At 39.0% G+C, this 20951-nt stretch overlaps 1 protein-coding gene across 7 annotated transcripts in view; it reads right to left on the bottom strand.

Moving 5' to 3' along the window:
* Positions 1-4343: 4343 nt before the first annotated feature.
* The window catches only part of LOC145458130 (F-actin-uncapping protein LRRC16A-like), a 76394-nt gene continuing 59786 nt past the window's right edge, over positions 4344-20951 (bottom strand). For 5 of the 7 annotated variants that reach the window (XM_080336468.1, XM_080336469.1, XM_080336471.1 and 2 more), the window contains 13 exons: positions 13760-13930; positions 13378-13494; positions 12867-12964; positions 11783-11871; positions 11494-11561; positions 11315-11430; positions 10479-10673; positions 9476-9674; positions 8165-8191; positions 7911-8024; positions 7109-7147; positions 6536-6610; positions 4344-5757 (listed from right to left, as the gene is read on the bottom strand). In XM_080336468.1, coding sequence (XP_080192594.1) covers positions 5756-5757; positions 6536-6610; positions 7109-7147; positions 7911-8024; positions 8165-8191; positions 9476-9674; positions 10479-10673; positions 11315-11430; positions 11494-11561; positions 11783-11871; positions 12867-12964; positions 13378-13494; positions 13760-13930 — 1310 coding nt within the window. In that variant the 3' untranslated portion in view covers positions 4344-5755. The remainder of the gene's footprint in view (positions 5758-6535; positions 6611-7108; positions 7148-7910; positions 8025-8164; positions 8192-9475; positions 9675-10478; positions 10674-11314; positions 11431-11493; positions 11562-11782; positions 11872-12866; positions 12965-13377; positions 13495-13759; positions 13931-20951) is intronic. The other 2 variants (XM_080336470.1, XM_080336473.1) reach the window with 2 other exon arrangements.

The raw sequence follows: 20951 nt of genomic DNA, 5'->3' as shown, positions 1-20951 counted from the left end.
CTTTTGTGCAATAATTTTCGCATTTTTTGTGCGGATGAGATTTCTGCTCCAAAATAAGTGCGGGCGGTACTCAAAGAGGACGAAAGCACCGGTGTAGATTAATTCTACCGGCGGCCAAACCAACTCATCGGAAGTGCCTCAGCTTCAATTCATTTCTGGATTGTTTATTTCTCAAGTCGAGTGGCAGAACATTTGGGGATTCCATCGAAAATAGCATACAGATCGAAAAGTGCTGTGGGAAATGCAGTGTTGGAATGACTCGAGTCACTTTGCTAAAATGACTTGACTTGACTCGGCATGTCAGAAATGTGGATTGATTCTTGACTCGGAGCAAAATTCAAGAGTCAATTTCAAGACATCAAGTAATTGGTATCGATGAAAACCACTGTATCTTGCATATGTTCGGATTGTTCGCGAAACGGTGTAGTAACCCGTGCGTGCGTTTTACTGAGCCTCCGTTGTTCTCTCACAAATAAATTGACCACTAATGAAGTGATCGAAGCCTACAGCTTACGTTGTCGTAAACTAGTAGCAAAGTAGCCAAGTTTAACAGAAAAATAAGTATTTGTGTTCCCTGTTCTTAGCTCAATCAAACCTATTGTTTTACTGAAATTGAAATACAGAGGTGGTCAGTAACGAAGTACTTCTACTTTTTCAAGTACTTGAAGTAGATTTTGCCTACTCACACTACTTTTTAAGTAGGTAGGAATTTAGACTACTTCTACTTCTACTTGACAGTTTTCAGTTTTGTAGGCAAAAATAAGCGTAGAATACCTACTTACTTACTTACTTACTTACTTGTGAACCACCACTCCTACTTCTACTTGAGTAGAAATTCCGGCGTAACTTCTACTTCTACTTGAGTAGTGGCTACTTTGACCACCTCTGTTGAAATATGATATAGTGTCTATGCTCATAAACCATTGACGCAGACTCGAATTGTATCATATCAATATTTCTAAATGGGTAATGTATTGGATCTTATCAAGTCGTTCCGGCGTAACTTCTACTTCTACTTGAGTAGTGGCTACTTTGACCACCTCTGTTGAAATATGATATAGTGTATATGCTCATAAACCATTGACGCAGACTCGAATTGTGTCAAATCAATATTTCTAAATGGGTAATGTATTGGATCTTATCAAGTCGTTCCGGCGTAACTTCTACTTCTACTTGAGTAGTGGCTACTTTGACCACCTCTGTTGAAATATGATATAGTGTCTATGCTCATAAACCATTGACGCAGACTCGAATTGTATCATATCAATATTTCTAAATGGGTAATGTATTGGATCTTATCAAGTCTATTTTGGCTGGTAACTAATTACTGAGGCTATACAATTACTTACGTAGTTTAAGGGCGGAGATAATAAAGTTAGCTGATCCGGAAGAATGATAATCGTGTGATTAAATACTGTTAATCGCGACGCATTATAGATAACTAACCTACGTAGGTTAGTTATCTATAGACGCATAAAGTTGAAGGTTACGCGCGATGGCAAGTCGAGGTGTCCCGAGTTTTCAATCAAGTGGCTTTTTCTGTTGCATCACAATGCGAAAACGTGTTATAGGCTGTCAGTTGTCAATTTGTTGAATGAAACTAGAGATCCCACAATCTCTATATTGAAACATCAGCAGCCTGCTGATGACGATGATACTTCCACTGTAATAGGTAGAATTATCATTATCGCGAAATGAAAGTCGTGTCCAATTCGTACGGTACAGCTAGGAAACGGATTATATAATATTGATATCGCTCTGCAATGGCGGGTACATAATTCGTTGATTGTTTAATGAAGCCATTACCTAGAAGACAATCGGCACGGTCATTATCGGAAATATTTGGGCGTATGAATGGTACGGAGTGTACGCAGTTTCTATAGAAAACTAGTAGTAATCTAGTTATCTATAGTTTGTTAATTCATGAGATTAACACTAACTTCATGCGCTGCGATCAACCGGTTCCTTAATCCTGGGTTGATAAATCCTGACGAACGCGCTAATCGACTTTATTGCTAATCGAGCGAGATAGTGTAATGGTTATGCGTCCGGCTTCTCGAGCGGTAGGTCGTGGGTTCGATCCCCGGCCGGGTCATCAAAGACTCGAAAATTGGTATCCGCAGCTATCCTGCTAGGCCAGGGGTTCTCAGCCCTTTCTTGGTCGTGGCCCATTTTCCGGTTTAAAAATGTGCTGTGGCCCACCTGATATACTAGAGTCATAATCCTGTTTAATACGTGGTCATGGACAGCGCCGATATGCTTATTTCTCCAAATTAGGCGCATTTTTCTCTAACTGAGGAGATTTAAATCTCGATCTCCCGGGATATGAAATCGCGCGAAGCGCGAAAAAATTTCACGTTGAATAAATATCCCCCAACAAACGACCAACAAAATAATCTTGGGCCCCTTCGAGCTCCCCCAATTGGGGGTGTGGGTGCGGCAGTTACGGCCCTGGTAGAGCTAAAACTCCTAAGTAGATTATTTTCGACCGCTGCTCCATTCGCGTCGCGAAACACAATAAGCAGATCCCCGCACTGTGTAATTCCGACTTTAGTGATACTATTATGGGTAATATTATTATCATTCTGTGCCGGCATCGAACAATTCATTGGTGAATGGGGTACGGTATGGTATATAGCTCAGTGGGTACTACAGAGAAGTGGAGAAAGATTTTCCAATATGCATGATGCAGGCTACTTTGTATGTCTTGTACCGAAACTACTGGAGTTGCGATGTCAGAATATTCAATCCAATGATACAATCAAAATCTGTGACTCTTTCATTATGTACAATGATTTTCAGGCCGGACATTTTGAACCGACTTCAAAGATTAATGCGCTCCGATAAATCCTCAATCCATTAAGATTCGTTGCGGTGGTGCAGTTTACCTCCGCCAGAAGTTGCAAATAATTTTCAATTATGGCTGTTTTTAGCTTGCAATAATACGGCCTGCCGAAGTACAGTAAATCTGTACATCAATTGCACTTCATTGCGAGTTCATTGCATACCCCTTTCAACGGCATACGACATATGACCCTACCGGAATACTTGGTTACTTCAGCATTATCTTCCAGTTATTATACGCTTGAAATTATATTAGTTACTGTTTGTCGTAGGTTGTCATAGCCAGTAGAAAAAGTCACCGTTCCTCCCTAACGTTTTCGATTTGTATATGCTGAATTCATACGTGCGACTACGTCTAATCAGAGTCGGATGAAAAGCTTTATGTAGCCTACGTATAATTCGATAATACGAATATAATTTTAGCGAATAACATAAGAAATATAACTAAACTTACATTAATTCTGAAATTTTCTAAATAGCTCTGTGGCCCACCAGTGGGCCATGGCCCACTCTTTGAGAACCCCTGTGCTAGGCGCTCAGCAATCACGGATAGCATGGAGGAGAAAAAAACGGGGGCGCAGACTAGATGACCTCATAGGGCCGTATCCGCAACTCCGTCGTCAAAGCATCTCGATGGTGCAGGCGAAAAAGAAGATCATATCTCTCTCTCTCCCCAACTTTATTATCTCCCCCCTTCAAGTTCTACGTATATGTGAGCGATGTTTCGTATGCTGCGATAAGGCCAATCAAGGTTTCAAGGCTTCCACAGTGGAAATAGTGTCGAAACAACAATTTTCGTTGATAAAATGACTTTCAGAGTCGAGGAGCGTATAATTTCAGTGCTCGAAAAAATCGTCTTTTGCTACTCGACTCGAATCATTGTGCTCAGCCGTAGTTACCACAAAATAATTAAAGAAATACAAAAACAACAAAATACCACGATCATCACTTCAATTCTTTCCAACTACGAGCTAAGTACGACACTTTTCAGCGGCTAAAGAATCGATATTGGGGTTAGCTAGACATTGTATTTGCTGGAAAACGATCTTCACGCAAAGCGCCAAGTCTAAGTGCCTCGGTTTTAGAAGTGTCTGGGACATTGCACGACAAGGCAGTATGCCTATTCATATCAGCTAATTCTTCCGAATGCTGATATCATCGCCGAAGCCGTGTCAGCTATAGTGAGGAATAGTGATGTCGAGCATAGGAGTATATTTTGCACAAAAAAAATTTTGAACTGTAAGCGAATACAGCATTTCAAAATGCTTTACTGAGCGTTCCACCGAAATCTCAAATCAGGTCGCGGGCCGCGTGTCGGCTACCCCTGATCTATATCTGAGAAAGCACAGATAGTAGGCCTACTTGTCACTGAACTTCGGTACCACTGAATAAAAGAAAAGCACTTAGTCCAGTGGTTTTTAAGCCTTACACTCTGTGAACCTTCTGAAACCTCACAGTCTCAAAACACTGCACTAATTGCCCGTACACTGACTCGTTAGCAATCTGAAGTCGAAACGACGCCGATCAAGTTATTATTGATCCGCAGTAACGAAAATTACAATATGAATATATGCATAATTATGTTGTCAAATAGAAAAAAATATACTGGGCGAAGCGCAGAGCAACCGGAAGGCACGTGACTATTAAATTAGAATCGGATAACTGGGTATTATGTTATGCTGGTACGTGAGTTAGTCTTAGTGGCAGTCGACCGTATGAGGATTGTCACTACACCACGATTAATTATAGATTCGCAGATAATATCGAGCCGATACCACGCTTTGAAAGACAACCCGGTATCATCCATAGAGGTGAAACATCGTAAATTTTCGCGAACACACGGCATGGTAACAGCGAGTTACCAGAAACCATCAATACTCAAGTACACTCGAAACAGGCAACTTCACTGAATCCGTACGGTACGAAAAATCCAGCGCAGGAAGTCCACAGTTTCGGCGAAGCCTACATCCAGCAAAAATTACTCCATACGAAACGTGGATAAACAATTTTGCGTCACGAAAAAAGGCGTAACTGTGTAGCCACGTCACGATTGGAACGAAATAATCTCGCCTCGAAATATAGTAATATAGTATCGCGTATCGTTTACAATGATAAAGGTAAGCCGTGATAAAGGGTTACATAGCACAGAATGCCACCCGAATAAATTGGCAGTAAGACAGAAACCATCCCAAACATCTATAGTTGGACAACTGTGAAATTCTCAGCTTTTTCCAAATTAGATTAGAATTAGAATTAGCGAATTCGCAATAACTTGGAAATTGAATTTAAATCCTAGTTGGAAAGAAGTCCAGCAATCCAGAAAACCACAAATTAGATCACAATCAAAATAGAGCATAAAACATTCCACAGATTACATTACGATTACTGACATAATCAGTCAAATTAGACAAGAATTATCTAGTTGTCCAAGTCTGCCAATGCTGTTTCTTTGACCGATGAACAGCAACATAGCCCGCGCAAGAAAAGCTTTACATCGCCGTAGAGCTAGAGATAGCAAAATATGCTGACTTCGATCCAATCATCACTCCAACAGTGGATTAACCACAAAACCCCCAAAAAACACGCGATCCCATACAGATTATCGTACAGTGAATAATAATAATAATGATATCATCGCGAAAATCACGCGCAGGGTAGGCTCGAAAGCCATACGGATAGATATGATTTGTCGTACAGAGCTGAAAACGTCTAGTTATAACGCAGAGTTGAAATAGCGTCTTCCGCGATCGTTTGTTGTCCGGTACACTCGGTCCGAAACGACAGTGGCCGGTCGAATGTGTTGGCATCAGTCTGTATGAGGTTTCTGATGATTACGCGAGCGCGGCACGTAGATATTGTGACGCAACACGACTTGCTTCAAAGAGTCGTCCTCTCTGTGCGTTTTGTCAGTCTCTGAAAAATGATAGCGCTGTGTATTACAATCGAATAGTTAATGGTTTTACCCAGAGACACTTAGCCGCACGGCTGAAAAGTCAGTAGCTGTTTATAATACGATTGTTGGTATACTATGTTCTTTCCAATTCTCTACTAGTGGCTGACGAGTGTCAGCCGAAAATATTCGGGTTCATTGCAATATGAATATACTATTCAATTGTATATATTGAAGTTTTGTACCTCCAAGAAGCTCTTCACATAGCACAGCAGAAATTCAATACAGCAACAAACAAGACGCTCATATTGCCAAACGTGAAGCTACGGTATAACATAGACAAATTCAGATATGGAATAGCCGAGCAACAACACAACACTAACGAAATATTAAACCACACCAAAATTCTTTTTATATTTCGAATTTGGTTAACCTCATTTACCGACGTTCGCTTCTGATGAGAGTCAGTCGAAAAGCTTGGAGTGGAATAAATCGGGCGATATGAACATACTGCTACAGTGTACAATAGTTTCTCGTAGACTTGCTCGTGGACTGTTTATCGTAATAAGGGCATTGCGATGCATGCCAATTCTTGCTTGTTAAGTAAATATATAATCAGAATTCTCAAACTCCTTGGCTAAGGATAGCGGGATGAATTTGATAGCCAGTCATGAGATAACTTGAACTTGACATAGTTGAATCTACTAATTAAAAGTTTTCAATTAAAGATTATTATTATGTGTTTAACAATATCAAGTTATCTTTCGCTGTGCAAAGTAAAATAACTTGAAGCCAACTCACATTTACTGTCCTTCTTTCCCCACGAGGCGGCTCGTTGCTTTATGGAGCTCGGGACTCGCTTGGGGTCGACAAATTCTGAAACAGAACATCAACTATTGCACGAGGACAGCCTAAGGAGTACGCCATTATCGCGAAATCGTGCAAATTACAGAATGGTAACAGGATTTGAATTCTAGTGCAATCGTGTGAGGACGTTCACAGTTCGCCAAGATCAGTTAACTAATGTTTATCAGGTATTTAAAAACATAATTTGAATTCAGAATTTTACTCAAATTCCCGAAAGAAGCACACCGCCAAGAAAACTGACAAGAAGATAAAATTGAGTTTTTCTGGGGCATCTTGGATCAAGGACGAAATCGATCAGCTTTCTTTAAATCTTGAATCACATAAAGCTTTCCAAGTCCCACACAACTTTGCATATAGCGCACAGAATCCACGGAGCGATTTACTATGCCATCTAATAGGCCGCACAAGTTTTTAATTGTAAATTAATTAACTTCAAACGTAAATCAAAGCCATATCAAGCAAAGAAGCAGTAAATCAATGTCGTGCACATGCAAATTGAGTACAAACCGGACACAGGACGCGATCTTGCTCCGCTCGTTACGGAATCTACACCAAAATTAGGAACACGGAATTAGTCCAACACACAGACAAGTCACTGAAAACCATTTCACGAAAATCAAGTGCGTCGGTTGAGTAATAGCAACACGACAGCAACACACAACTTGACACACAAACACCGATATCACGTTTAAAATATCAATTTGTTTTACACTAAGATTAATCCTGGCCTAAAGTACATATCCTGCGTTGGTACGAAGAAACCAAAATCAAATGCCCGTTCCCAATTGTGAACAGCGACCAATAAAATGCATATTACACGCGCTACACGTTTTAACCACGGGCTTATACAATACAAATAAATACTTCAAGATGCGAAGTTAAAGGTGTGCAGAATTTTGGATTTGAAAAAATAGCATGGTCACCGTGAATACTATTTTTTTAAATCCCAAATTGTCTACACCAAAAACTTCGCATCTGCGGGTCGAAATTGAGATAAATTTGATACGCATCGTTTTTTTATGCAAAATTTCATGGGGTAGTCGCAAAATTTTTTTTTTTTAAATCTCAAGCTATATCCTCTGATAGTAATGATTTTGCTGGTTGTAATTGAGCCAAATTTGACGTGCTGCACTCTTAGACAACAATTTTATGAAGTAGGCAGTAGAATTTGAAACAAAAGACTTATTCTTGAACGTATCTAGTCTAGTCTATACGTACAATTCTTCAGTTTATGGGTTCCTACAGTAGCCAACTTCTGAATACACATTCGACATACATTAGCAGCCACATATACAGAAAAAACACGTACCTGGCCTAGGAGCGGGCTTTGGTTTGGTAGGCAATGGAGGCGGGCTCCCTTTAGCTGGTTTGGCAGACAGCGGCGGCGGTGAGGGCTTCCGAGGCAACATGGCAACTTTCGATACTGATTGCCCAAAATAAAACGTGATGAAACTAAATTGTGCAAACTGATATCGCGCATGCGTGTATCGAAATTAAATTCTACTTGCAGAAATGAATCGAGCGGCTATACCGAAAAATGTGGGAGGTAATTTCTGAATTTACCTGGTTTGGAAGATACTTGAGGCTTTTCTGTAAAACAAAATAAAAAATTAAGTAAAAAGGTGGATATACGGCACACATCTTAGCACTAAATACCTAAAATCACGTTTGCGTAAGGATTACACGCAGAGTCACTTGGGCAGACTTGGACAGCTAGGTAATTAGACTAATTATAGCGCAATGACGGTAAACTAATTCTAATTTAATTTGTGAAATCCTTCTATACTATAATTTTAATTCTAACTAATTTCCGGCTGTGCTCAAAATGAACTTGATAGCGCGAAACGAGCCAAGCACGCTGTACAGACATTTGTAATTCATGCGCTTATGAGAGTGAATGATTTGATAGGAACTGAACTTCATTCAATTTTCGAGTTCACGCGGATTCAGTAATTCTAATTCTAATGTAGTTTGGAAACAACTATTAATTCTAATCTAATTTGGAAAAACGGCAGCAAAAATTCTAATTTTAATCTCATATGGAAAAGCCGACTACTGATTCAAGTTCCAAGTTTACGCGAATTCAGTAATTCTAATTCTAATGTAGTTTGGAAGCAACTATTAATTCTAATCTAATTTGGAAAAAACGGTAGCTAAAATTCCAATTTTAATCTCACTTGGAAAAGCCGACTACTGACTCCATTTCCAAGTCTACGCGAATTCAGTAATTCTAATTCTAATGTAGTTTGGAAGCAACTATTAATTCTAATATAATTTGGAAAAAACGGTAGCTAAAATTCTAATTTTAATCTCATTTGGAAAAGCCGACTACTGATTCCATTTCCAAGTTTACGCGAATTCAGTAATTCTAATTCTAATGTAGTTTGGAAACAACTATTAATTCTAATCTAATTTGATAAAAACGGTAGCCAAAATTCTAATTTTAATCTCATTTGGAAAAGCCGACTACTGATTCCATTTCCAAGTTTACGCGAATTCAGTAATTCTAATTCTAATGTAGTTTGGAAACAACTATTAATTCTAATCTAATTTGATAAAAACGGTAGCCAAAATTCTAATTTTAATCTCATTTGGAAAAGCCGACTATTGACTCCATTTCCAAGTCTACGCGAATTCAGTAATTCTAATTCTAATGTAGTTTGGAAGCAACTATTAATTCTAATATAATTTGGAAAAAACGGTAGCTAAAATTCTAATTTTAATCTCATTTGGAAAAGCCGACTACTGATTCCATTTCCAAGTCCACGCGAATTCAGTAATTCTAATTTAAATCTCATTTGGAAAAGATGACTGCAGACTGCCGTTTTCATTTATGTTAATCACGAATTCTACACCATAAAAATATCAACTCACCTTTGTCAAAAGACTTGCTTTTCCACCGACTGAGGTCCGGTTTCCGGGCTGCGTTATTATTGTTATTATTATTGCTATTATTGTCTTCTTTTTTCTCTGCGGGCGACGCGGTTTTCTTCAACATCCCGCGTCCGAACGGTAGCGCCGACGATTGCTCCGAGTCTGGCTTGGTGCTCTCACCCTGCAGCTTGTCGGATGTCTGAGAGAATGTTACGGCGTTTAAAATCAAATGTAGGTGATGGCTAGCTATGCGCTGGGGTGCGTTTGGTTTTGAACAATTATGAAGAAGGCGGCTTCTTTTTCGAAACTAGATTTCAAGAGACACTTGGAAGTGAGTGGTTCTAGTTCTAGTTGCAACATTCTAAAAGTGAGAAGCTCTAGTTCTGGTTGCGACTTTTGAAAAGGGAGTAGTTCTAGTTCCAGTTGAGACTTTTGAGAAGTGAATAGAATTGAGAATAGAAAAGTTCTAGTTCTAGTTGCGGATTTTGAAAGATGAGTAGTTCTAGTTCTAGTTGAGACTTTTGCAAAGTGAATAGTTCTAGTTCTAGTTGAAACATTTAAAAAGTGAGAAGATCTAGTTCTGGCTGCGACTTTTGAAAAGGGAGTGGTTCCAGCTCTAATTTTAGTAACGGATTCTGAAAAGTGAGTAGTTCTAGTTCTAGTTCTACTTGAGACTTTTGAGAAGTGAATAGTTCTAGTTCTAGTTGCGATTTTTGAACTGTAGTTCTAGTTCTAGTTGAGACTTTTGAAAAGTGCGTGGTTTTAGTTTTAGCTGTGAATTTTGAAAGGTGAGTAGTTCTAGTTGAGACTTTTGCAGAGTGAATAGTTCCAGTTCTAGTTTCGGTTACGACTTTTGAAAAGTGAATAGCTCTAGTTCTAATTATAGTTGCTAATTTTCAAATTAAGTCCTTTGTCTGATTGTCACATCAATTTAAAAGTTTACAAAATTCACGCCAGGGAATCACAATAACAATCGGTTCCAGAAATGGACAAACCAACTCACCTTGCTACGATTGAGCTTTTTCAATTTCATCTCGGCGAGCACGTTACCCCCGAAACCCATCCCCGGGAGCCCCATGGCCCCGGCCGGGCGTCTTTTCGCCGCCGGTTCGCTTTTGGAGTCTTCCGTCTCCGCGTCGTCTCCGTTTTTAACGGAATGCTCTTCCTCGTACTCTTGCGCGGGTGTGGATTCTTTGTCCTGATCAATAGAAAGACCAATTTTTTTTCACATTACTTGAACGTTCTTACATTACAATCTTTGCCGAGAGTTTTGAATTCCGCCTTCATTAATCAAGACTGCGTTATTTTCTCTCCTGCTTGCTTAAAATATTGGTATCGTTTGCTTTATTATTTTAGTTTTCTACACGACCATGCTTTTGGGTGTTGAATAAATCGAGGTAAATATAGTTGCTAGTTTAGTAGCATGTTTCATTCAAGATGCCCATGGAGATACAGAACTTCAGTACCGGTATACAATTGCATAATATATTCATATTGAAATAAGCTCGAGTATTTTTGGCTGACACTCGTCAGGGGTAATCGTCAGCAACTAGTAGAGAATTGGAAAGAACATTGCATATCAACGATCGTATACCAATGTTTTTTCCAATTCTCTACTAGTTGCTGACGAGTGCCAGCTGAAAATATGCGGGTTTACTCAAACATTAATATGTATCATTCGTTTGTTTAGTGCAGTTCTGCAGTCCATATGCCTGCTGAAAGGAATTCTGAAAGTTTTTTTTAGGCTGAATTGCTCGTGAATTAATGGAGCGGAGATCAAAAATAGCTCCGAACTACGAATCATATTTGCAATATTCTCAGCCTCAATACAATGCCTACCTTTTTGCTCCCGTCTTTGTCGCTGCTCCCGCTGTCTTTCCGCCGCTTTTTCAGCATGTCGGGGGTGATTTGTCCCATGCCCGGCAATCCGAACCCTCTCGGCTTTTTCGGCGTTACTGCGTGAGAAGGAATACGTTTTCAGGCAATGTAAACGACCTGATATATTTTTATCAACTCACTTTCTTTTTCGTTCTCTTTCTTCTCCTCGTCCAGAGTGGGAACTTTTTCGAAGTCTGTGCTAGTCACCCTGAAGAGGAGTACGTTTTGTGATGTCACATTTGTTACTGGATTCAAATACCAGAAACATATGAAATCTAACCAATTTCACCTTGGGAATCACTAAACGGACGCATACGTAGGCCATACTTAGTGTAAAGTACTTAGTTACTGATCAGGGATAACCAACCACAATTGAAACACTATCATGTCGGCTCCCTGTGCCTTGTGCCATAGCCCACAGAAACTTACGATGCGCTGAAGAAATCATCAACGCTTTTATCGCTGTCTTCTTTCACGGCGGGTTTCTTTTGCACACGTCTCGCGGGACGAGCTCTCCCCTGCGAAAATACACAAGCTGCATGACGGAACAAAGACTATCGGATTAAGTATCAGCACATAGACATCTCTCTTTTGAAACTTAGAAATTGAATCACATTCAGGATTAGCAAGTAATACAACAAAAATCAGCTTCAGTAACCGTGATAATGGCAAACGTCTGTGCACCGAGCTTGACTCGCTTCGCATTATACAGCTCTCGTGTACCGTTGTCAGAAAACCAGGAGTTAGATTTGAATTAAAACGGGACCATAGAGGCATTTCACAAATTGCATTACCTACATTACATCTTTTAATTAGCCTACTTAGGGAATAAGGACTATCAAGTCGCCAAAAGTCTGCCGCTATTGAATACAGACACGCTATTAAAGCCTATGTTTATTGCAGATCAAATTCACTATAGATGATATTGGATACATTTCGTCCTGCAGAGCAAAATCGAGCCAGCAAACAAATCACGCCCACTGCACACCCAAAGGCACACCCATACTGTAAGCAAAGTTTTTTTAAATCAGTTACATCTCTCATTAAATATAATTGACAGTCATGCAAATGTAATGCGGTATAAATTAGCAAGAGCTATAAGCGAAATGTATGTATTGCTCTGTTAGTTGCAGCAAGTGGGAGAATTAGTATTATTTATAATGGACTCGGATTATATTGAGACAGATACAATCCCCATTCAACACTGGAAAGGTCGTATTCGGACTGCAGTCCGCCAGGTATGTAGCCCTGCCATAACCTATGGTAGAAATCCGATAAATATACACCTATTTACCACCATCTAATTTGCAGTGCACCTTGTACTGTACAAGCACATTAGGCAAAGTAACGCCCAGATACTGCCAAAGCACACAACCATTGAAACCAACTGATTAGAGCACTTTCTATCACGCCTACGACACGCCCGCATCAGCCCTAGGCAATCCCGTAAATAGATAGTCAATTTAGGCCAGATATAAACACTTGGACAACTACAAACAAGTTGATACCTCACCTTTGTGACATGCTCCAGTTTCCTGGTAGCTGTTGGCAGCTCGGGAAGAAAATCTGTGGATTCCGAGTCCGCACTGACTACTCCGTCGGGAGCGTCAACTGAAAAGACGCATATATTAAGTACCGTATTGATATCTCGAGTCCGGATTTTCGCGGCAACATCGAGAGCTGATTTAGGCGATTTTTTAGTCAGCTTCGGTACTCAGGGTAGCACGTAAATTTCCGCTCGATTACAATTGGAAAGTGGCAATTACCGAGACATCTAAACTACTTCAAATGGAGCTACAAAAGGAATGTTATGAAAAATGCCAAAGAAAGTAATTTTCAAAGGCAGATTTACTCGTGAATCGCATATCATTAGCTGTTTATCGGAGTTGGATATTTTCAAAATTGCGGGACGAATATTTACGAATAACGCAATATCACTCGAAGGTGCAATCAAGCATATCCAAAAACGAGTACCGATTCATTAGTTACTTCAATAGTTCTTTCCGTTAACTAAAACATCTCACTGTCCGTTTCCGTTACTGCTTTGACGGCGACCATATCTTCTTCCGGTGCGATATCCTTTTTCTCAGTTATATCCTCAACCGTTACGTCCTCTGTAGGCTCCTGCGCGGGAACTTCCTCTGCAAACAAAATCAAGTCATTTAGGATTAAACGCATAGCTCTAATTTAAATTCTAATCTAATCATCGAAAACTTGTGTAGCTATAATTCTAATTCTAGACTCATTCGGAAAAAAATGTGTAGCTATGATTCTAATTCTAATCTAATTAAGAAAAACAACGTATTAATTTTTTTTAGTTGTCGAGGTTTGCACTTAAGTATTCATACCGTTCACAGGCTGAGTTAGTCTTAAAGCGAATCAGTATATAATACACATGACGGCTACCTTTTATTTCGTCGGCTTCAGTAACTTTGGTCTCGGCGACTTCGGTATCGATCTTGGCTTCCTCGGGGCTGATATCGGGAGGCGGCTCGTCGTCAGATATCGCTTCTTCGATGGGCGACGCGGATCTCGGAGGGGTCGGTTGCTCTTCGACCTTCTTCTTGTAGTCGATGTCTGGAGATAAATTGCATCAGTAAAATATAAGTTCGCCTATATTAGATAACGTAATAGTAATATATGTGGTTGCCAGAAATTTGAAAATGAGACAATTGAGCATGAGACTTTATAACCCCCTGACGAGTGTCAGTTGAAAATAATCGCGTTTCTTTCGATATCAATATAATATTCAATTGTGTATCTGTGTTCATTAGGGCTCTCAAAAATGACTTTTTTTCTCAAATCGTACTGGCTACTTGATAACATTGTTAGGTTACCTAATTCAAGCCTAAACACCAAATTTGGTTCAATTCCAGCCAGTAACCGCTTTGCTACAGGAGAAGAAAGTTTCTATTTATTATCTAAAAATGAACAATAAAAAATTTGAAAATTTTCTGTTCACCCCATGAAAGTGTTAGGTTGTGTAGGTTATCACCGTCGAAAAATTTGGATTATGAATAAAATAGTGTTTACGGTGACCAATTCTTTAATTATTTATTATAGCGGTGCCCACCGTAAATACTATTTTATTCAAATCCAAATTTTGCGACGGCAATAACTCCGCTTCCGCTGGTTGGAGTTGACCCAAATTTGGTGAACATCGTTTCTATACAAGACCTAACACTTTCATGGGGTGAACAGAAAATTTTCAAATTTTTTTCTATTTATTTTTACATAATAAATAGAAACTTCCTTCTCCTGTAGCAATGCGGCTACTGGTTGGAATTTAACCAAATTTGGTGCGTAGGCTTAAATTAGGTAACCTAACAATTTTATCAAGTAGCCAGTACGATATGAGAAAAAAAGTCATTTTTGAAGAGCCCTAATGTTCATAAGATACGAGTAATTAAATGAATTAGGCCTACGTTCCATACAACCATGTTTGATTGAGGTTGCGCTAAGCCTACGCTCTAACGTAAGACCGATTTAGTTATCGAATCGAGTATAGAACCACATCCAACAGATAGCCGATAAGTGCTAGGTATCATTTTTAATTCAACTATGCGATACGTTATGTGACGCTTATAAAATCACTTTTAGCTAACCAAGGGAACCGTTCTTGAAGAACCTGTACAGGCTTTATCCGTAATAACTGCGCATTTTCGATCAACCGGTCGCAAATTCACTATCACATCGCTGCAAATCTAACTAAACACACATCTGATTTTAAGCGCTTCTTCGAGGTACAGAACTACGATAGACAATTGCATAACTTATTCAACATCTGATCTCACTAATCACATTCAAAAAGCATAACCGGCAAGCCTACACTTACTTCAATATCAGCCTTCTATGCTACAAGCAGCGCGACGTGATTTACTACGCCAAACCAATTTCGAACATATACTTATACAGTAATTCATTGCGACACTATTGCCAGCCATGCGGGTAACAAAAAGCCGTCCACAACTAGAGGTAAACACGCTCAGGCCTGTGGACCAGCATCGGGCGAAAACAAAGCAGCCGAGCGCCGCGACAAAGCAAGTTGAAACGCGAGCATCTGGCGAAAGATTGTAGTCACGCATTACTAACAAAGCTAGCTACACAGATCTAAATTTGCTTGATTACGACGGCGTAGATTTGCGAAATGAAGACCTCGATCACAGCGTTGGATAGCTAGAACATTTTCAGGTTATGGTTAGAATAAAACCTACACAGTTTTTTTTTTCCAAATTAGAAAAAATACAAAAGAAATCAGCATCACACCAGAGTTCATTCTGATGAGCACGAGAACGGAAAAAAACTGTTGTTATAATTCTAATTCTACTTTAATTTGGTAATAACTGTGAAGCTATATTTCTAATTTTATATAATTTGGAAAAGCCGAGAATTTTCTAATTATCCAAGTCTGCCCGAGTCGCAATCCTTACATCGCCTCGTAAATAACAAATTACCTTCATAGACTCTGGTTCGAATCAACACCCGCATCATACTGAAGTGCCTGCTGCTCAGTTCAGGTATGCCCAAGGGATCAAAGATAACGATGCTTTTCCTATAAATAACGCGCTAGCATCCAACCTATCAAGCTAATTGTAACGGTACATGCGATCGCGCCAAAGTTATACCTGGTTGTGATTCACAAGGGCTCTTACGCACGTTATTTACAGCAGAGCCGTGACGCGGGATGCGAAAAGCAAATCTTACTTATGTCAATTCTCGAGTTACCGGAATCGTGTTTGTTAAAACACGCACAATCGCTCGTTTCGAATGAAATCACGAAGCCATCTTCACGCCAATCAGCCACCATAACCGGAAATCTTGGAAGAAACAGTCACGTGCGTCTACGCGCCGGTACCACATGATAATATATTGATTTCAAACTGATTCAAGTTGACGTAGATGGAACGGGCCTGTTTACGCCACAACCTGCGCGGCTCTACGTGGCCAACCGTCAACAAGCTGTGCAACCCCCAATAAGAACAAAATTTACCACAATACATATCTAGTTCATTGCTATAACTAATGATGTACAAAAGAAGGAACCGTTGAAATATGATTTTCACACAAAACCTTATAATGAATATTCATTGCAAATCATTGTAACTTCGCTGTTCCCTTTCAGATGTCAGTGGAGAAACGAGAGTCTTTACCTTGGAAAGTGTCATCGTATTGTTGGTTCGAAACGCAACAGCGTGATACCAATTGCTTGATTGCAAATGAGCACATACAGTATATATGGGAGATAGGAGATGGAATTGGCATTTCAGAAGGACGCGGTTTCGATTTCGCCACTGCGCACGACGTATAATCACAACATCCATAATTCGGCTACTGATCTGGCCTAATTGTCTGCAACCTAATGATGGTCAAGACACGCGTGTCACCACGAATCATATGTATGAGTTCAGTGTGTGTTTTGACCTCCAAGGAACCCCTGAGAGTTGCTCATGGAACCCTGGGGTTCCGTGGGGCACCGGTTAAGCTTGAGAACCACTGGTCTACTGTAAATGTATTTTACGAACGCCAACAGCCCGCGCTTGAATGAAAGCGAGTGCATATTTCAATTCAAAAGTCGAAGAGACTTGACGATTTCAACATGCAGTACGAAATCAAGCCGCGGTGTCCGTCTACTTCATAAAAAAGTCAGGAAATTTCGACCTTGGTATCGCTCGTTTAAATCTGTAGACGGATAAAACTCTTTGGAAACGTAAAGGTTTTTACGGTAAATTATGAATAGTTTATTCATATTGAAATAAACCCGAAAAATTCAAGCTGACACTCGCCAGGTGTAATCGTCAGCAACTAGTAGAGAACTGGAAAGAACATAACAATTGTAATTTAGATATCTCAACAACAACAACAACCATTTCGATACTATGCCCGTCCTATTTGGTTACTGCGGTTTATGAGAAACATGTTTTAGCGTCGCACAAATTAAACTAATGACGAGTCAGTCCATATACGGAATCGGTTTCTATTGCTTACGAGACGTCACGGCGTACACAGCACCGACAACAATATTTGCTTCGCAACGGCGCAAATAATACAGTTGGCCCGTATACGGGGATCAACAGTGTAGATGGGTACACAATACACAAACTATACGCATCGTACTTTTCCCCGCATGGCCATTTGCAAATTAAAGGTAAGTTTGAACGGGGCCTGGTTTGGTTGGATTCCGTACTTGCAGACTTGTACGTACATTCGTACAAGCTACTAGATTTTCAAAATTCGCAACTACAACTAGAATTAGAACTACTCACTTTTCAAAATCCGCGGCTAAAACTAGAGCTAGCCTAGAACTACTCAAAAGCAATAGTTAGATTGGTAATTTGTGCAAGTTTGATCAACACAGATGCAGAAGCGATGACAATTCGTAACAGTCACCCCCTTCTCATATTATTGTCCATGTATATTAACACAAAACAATACCTGCAACATCTTCACAGTCGGTAAACTCCATAATTGGATATTCACAATATTTCGTCCTCAGCGTATACGATAGTACTGACTATCACCGACTATTACACTGCGCGAATTGCTACACGCCGTTCCTCTGCCTAACACCGCTGACCATGACAGCGGGAATCTCTGTTCCGAGATGATTTCTCGACGAATGAATGGGATTCGCCCGAATGGTACACAAACTTTATTGGTGTTGGCTTTGATAATACCATTCCTCTCATACTTGAAAATACAAAGGCAGCGTATTGCGCGTTCTTTGTAGCTATCTCGCTCTGTAGCGTAGAATCTCAGTGAAATTGTCTGCAGAACGCAACCAGACAGTACTACAATTAGGACTGTGCAGAATTTTAGCTAAACATTTTTTCAAGTTAGACTATAACAAGAAATATAGCTGCATATATTTTTTTTCAAACTAGATTAGAATTAGAACTATAGCTACACATTTTCTAAAATTAGATTGGAACTAGAATTAAAGCCACACAGTTTTTCCAAGTTCGAGTAGAACTAGAATCAAAGCTGCACAGTTTTTTCCAAAATTAGACTAGAACTGTAATAGCTGCACGGATTTTTTTTCAAATTAGATTAGAATCAGAACTATAGCTATACAGTTATTTTTAATATTAGACTAGAACTAGAATTATAGCTATACACATTTTTTTTTAATTTGATTAAAATAAGAATTATAGCTACACAGTTTTTACAAATTAGGCTAGAACTAGAAATATAGTCAGTGTTTTCACATGAGATCAGAACTGGAATGATAGCTACAATTTTTTTTTTCAAATTGGATAGGAACTACAAATATAGCTACATCGATTATAGATTGCCAGCATTTCGCTATCTAATAAGTGTAACTAGTACCAAGTCCGTACATGAGATTCTTCGACTCTGAACCGTGTACTAGGCTTCTAGCCCCGGCCCAGCTACAAATCTTTCTTACCTATAACGCTCGAAAACTTGCCCGATTCTCATCTGATGCTCGACTTACGATGCTGACAAGTATATCGTAAAACCAATATGATTAAGTCGTTACGATTAGTAATTATCGCTTCGGAGATAATCTATTAAGGCTACAAGCGATTAATTTGTGTAACGATAGTAATCGCGTGAGCTGAGATAGAATCGGGGCAGAAGTGAAGCGATGTTTTGCAGGTCATTAACCTGATTGTGAGGTCGCCTGGCATATACAAAAGCAGACTTGCCAACCATACAATTTTTGACCTTGCCTGCGCAGTATTTTTCCGACTTGGATTAGAATTAGAATTATAGCCACACAGTTTTGCTGAGTTAGATCAGAATTAGAACTTTAGCTACACCGTTTTTTCAAATTAGATCAGAATTAGAATTATAGCTAGACACTTTTTTTCTCCAAATTAAATTGGAATTAGAACAATAGCTACATTGTTTTTTTCAAATCAGATTAGAATTAGAATTATAGCCACACAGTTTTTCCAAATTAGATAAGAATTAGAACAATAGCTACACTGCTTTTTCAAATTAGATCAGAATTATAGCCACACAGTTTTTCCAAATTACATCCGAATTATAATTGTAGCTACACAGTTTTTCCAAATCAAATTAGAATTAGAACAATAGCTACACTGTTTTCTTAAATTATATAAGAATCGGAATCATAGCTACACAGTTTTTCCAAATTAAATTAGAATTAGGACAATAGCTAACTGCTTTTTCAAATTAGATCAGAATTATAGCTACTCAGTTTTTCCAAATTACATCTGAATTATAATTGTAGCTACACAGTTTTTCCAAATCAAATTAGAATTAGAACAATAGATACACTGTTTTTTTTCAAATTAGATTAGAATTGGAATTATAGCTACACAGTTTTTCCAAATTACATCCGAATTAGAATTGCAGCTACACAGTTTTTCCAAATTCGATTACAATTAGAACAATGGCTACAGTGTTTTTTCACATTAGATTAGAATTAGAATAAGCCACAGTTTTTCTAAATTACATCCAAATTAGAATTAGAACAATAGCTACACTGTTTTTCCAAACCAAATTAGAATTATAACAATAGCTACACTGTTTTTTAAAATTAGATTATAATAGAATTATAGCTACACAGTTTTTCTAAATTAGATTAGAATTAGAATTACCGAATCCGCGAAAACTAGGACATCGAGTCGATTTCAGTTCATATCAAATCATAGTTTGATCCACACAAGCATGATAATAGTAAATGTCTGTACAGCAAGCTTGGCTCGTTTCGAGCTATACAGTTCTCGTATAGCATTTTCAGCGAAGCTAGGAATTAGATTAGAAATAAAATTAGAGCAAAAAACATTCCACAAATTAAATTATAATTTGGCTATAATTAGAGAAATCTAGAATTATCTGGTTGTCCGAGTCTGGAGTATATCACTCAGGTCGTACTACAACGGAGATTGTGTCACGACAAAGAGCTGCTTGAACTATTCACAAACAAGAGTCCGAAATATTCCTTGAAATTTTCAAAACCAACTTACACGCGAAAAACTACCTATAGTATTGCCGCTGCCAAATTCACATCTCGTGAATTGAATATGCAAAGCAGACTCGTGCTCGGCGTGATTAGCGCGAAGGCGACAACATTTCGAAAAGTCACAGCTGCTATTAAGAAAGGTGCTAGCATGCATACGTCACAAACGCCGCAATTAACCGCAGATAACCGCAGGTGCCGCGCGCCCACGGGAATTCACCTTGGTAGTCGGGCGTTTGTGGAAATGGCAATCTGTGAAGCCTTGTTCAATAGGGGTGTTCAAAAATGACTTTTTTTTCAAATTGTACTGGCTACTTGATAAAATTGTTAGGTTACCTAATTTAAGCCTGCACACCAAATTTGGTTCAATTCGAGACAGTAGCCGCATTGCTACAGGAGAAGAAAGTTTCTATTTATTATATAATAAACAAACAAAAATTTCAAAATTTTCTGTTTACCCCATGAAAGTGATAGGTTGTCTATAGAAACGATGTTCACCAAATTTGGTTCGATTCCAACCAGTGGAAGCGGAGTTATTGCCGTCGAAAAATTTGGATTATCGATAAAATAGTATTTACGATGACCAATTCTGTAATTATTTACTATAAGTGTGCCCACCGTAAATACTATTTTATTCAAATCCAAATT

This window comes from Botryllus schlosseri, chromosome 15, assembly GCF_051294905.1.
Source record: "Botryllus schlosseri isolate E-star chromosome 15, Bs_hap1, whole genome shotgun sequence".
NCBI classification, from domain to species: Eukaryota; Metazoa; Chordata; class Ascidiacea; order Stolidobranchia; family Styelidae; genus Botryllus; species Botryllus schlosseri.
The sequence above is the reverse complement of the archived record's forward strand: the minus strand, read 5'-3'. Positions and strand labels throughout refer to the sequence as shown.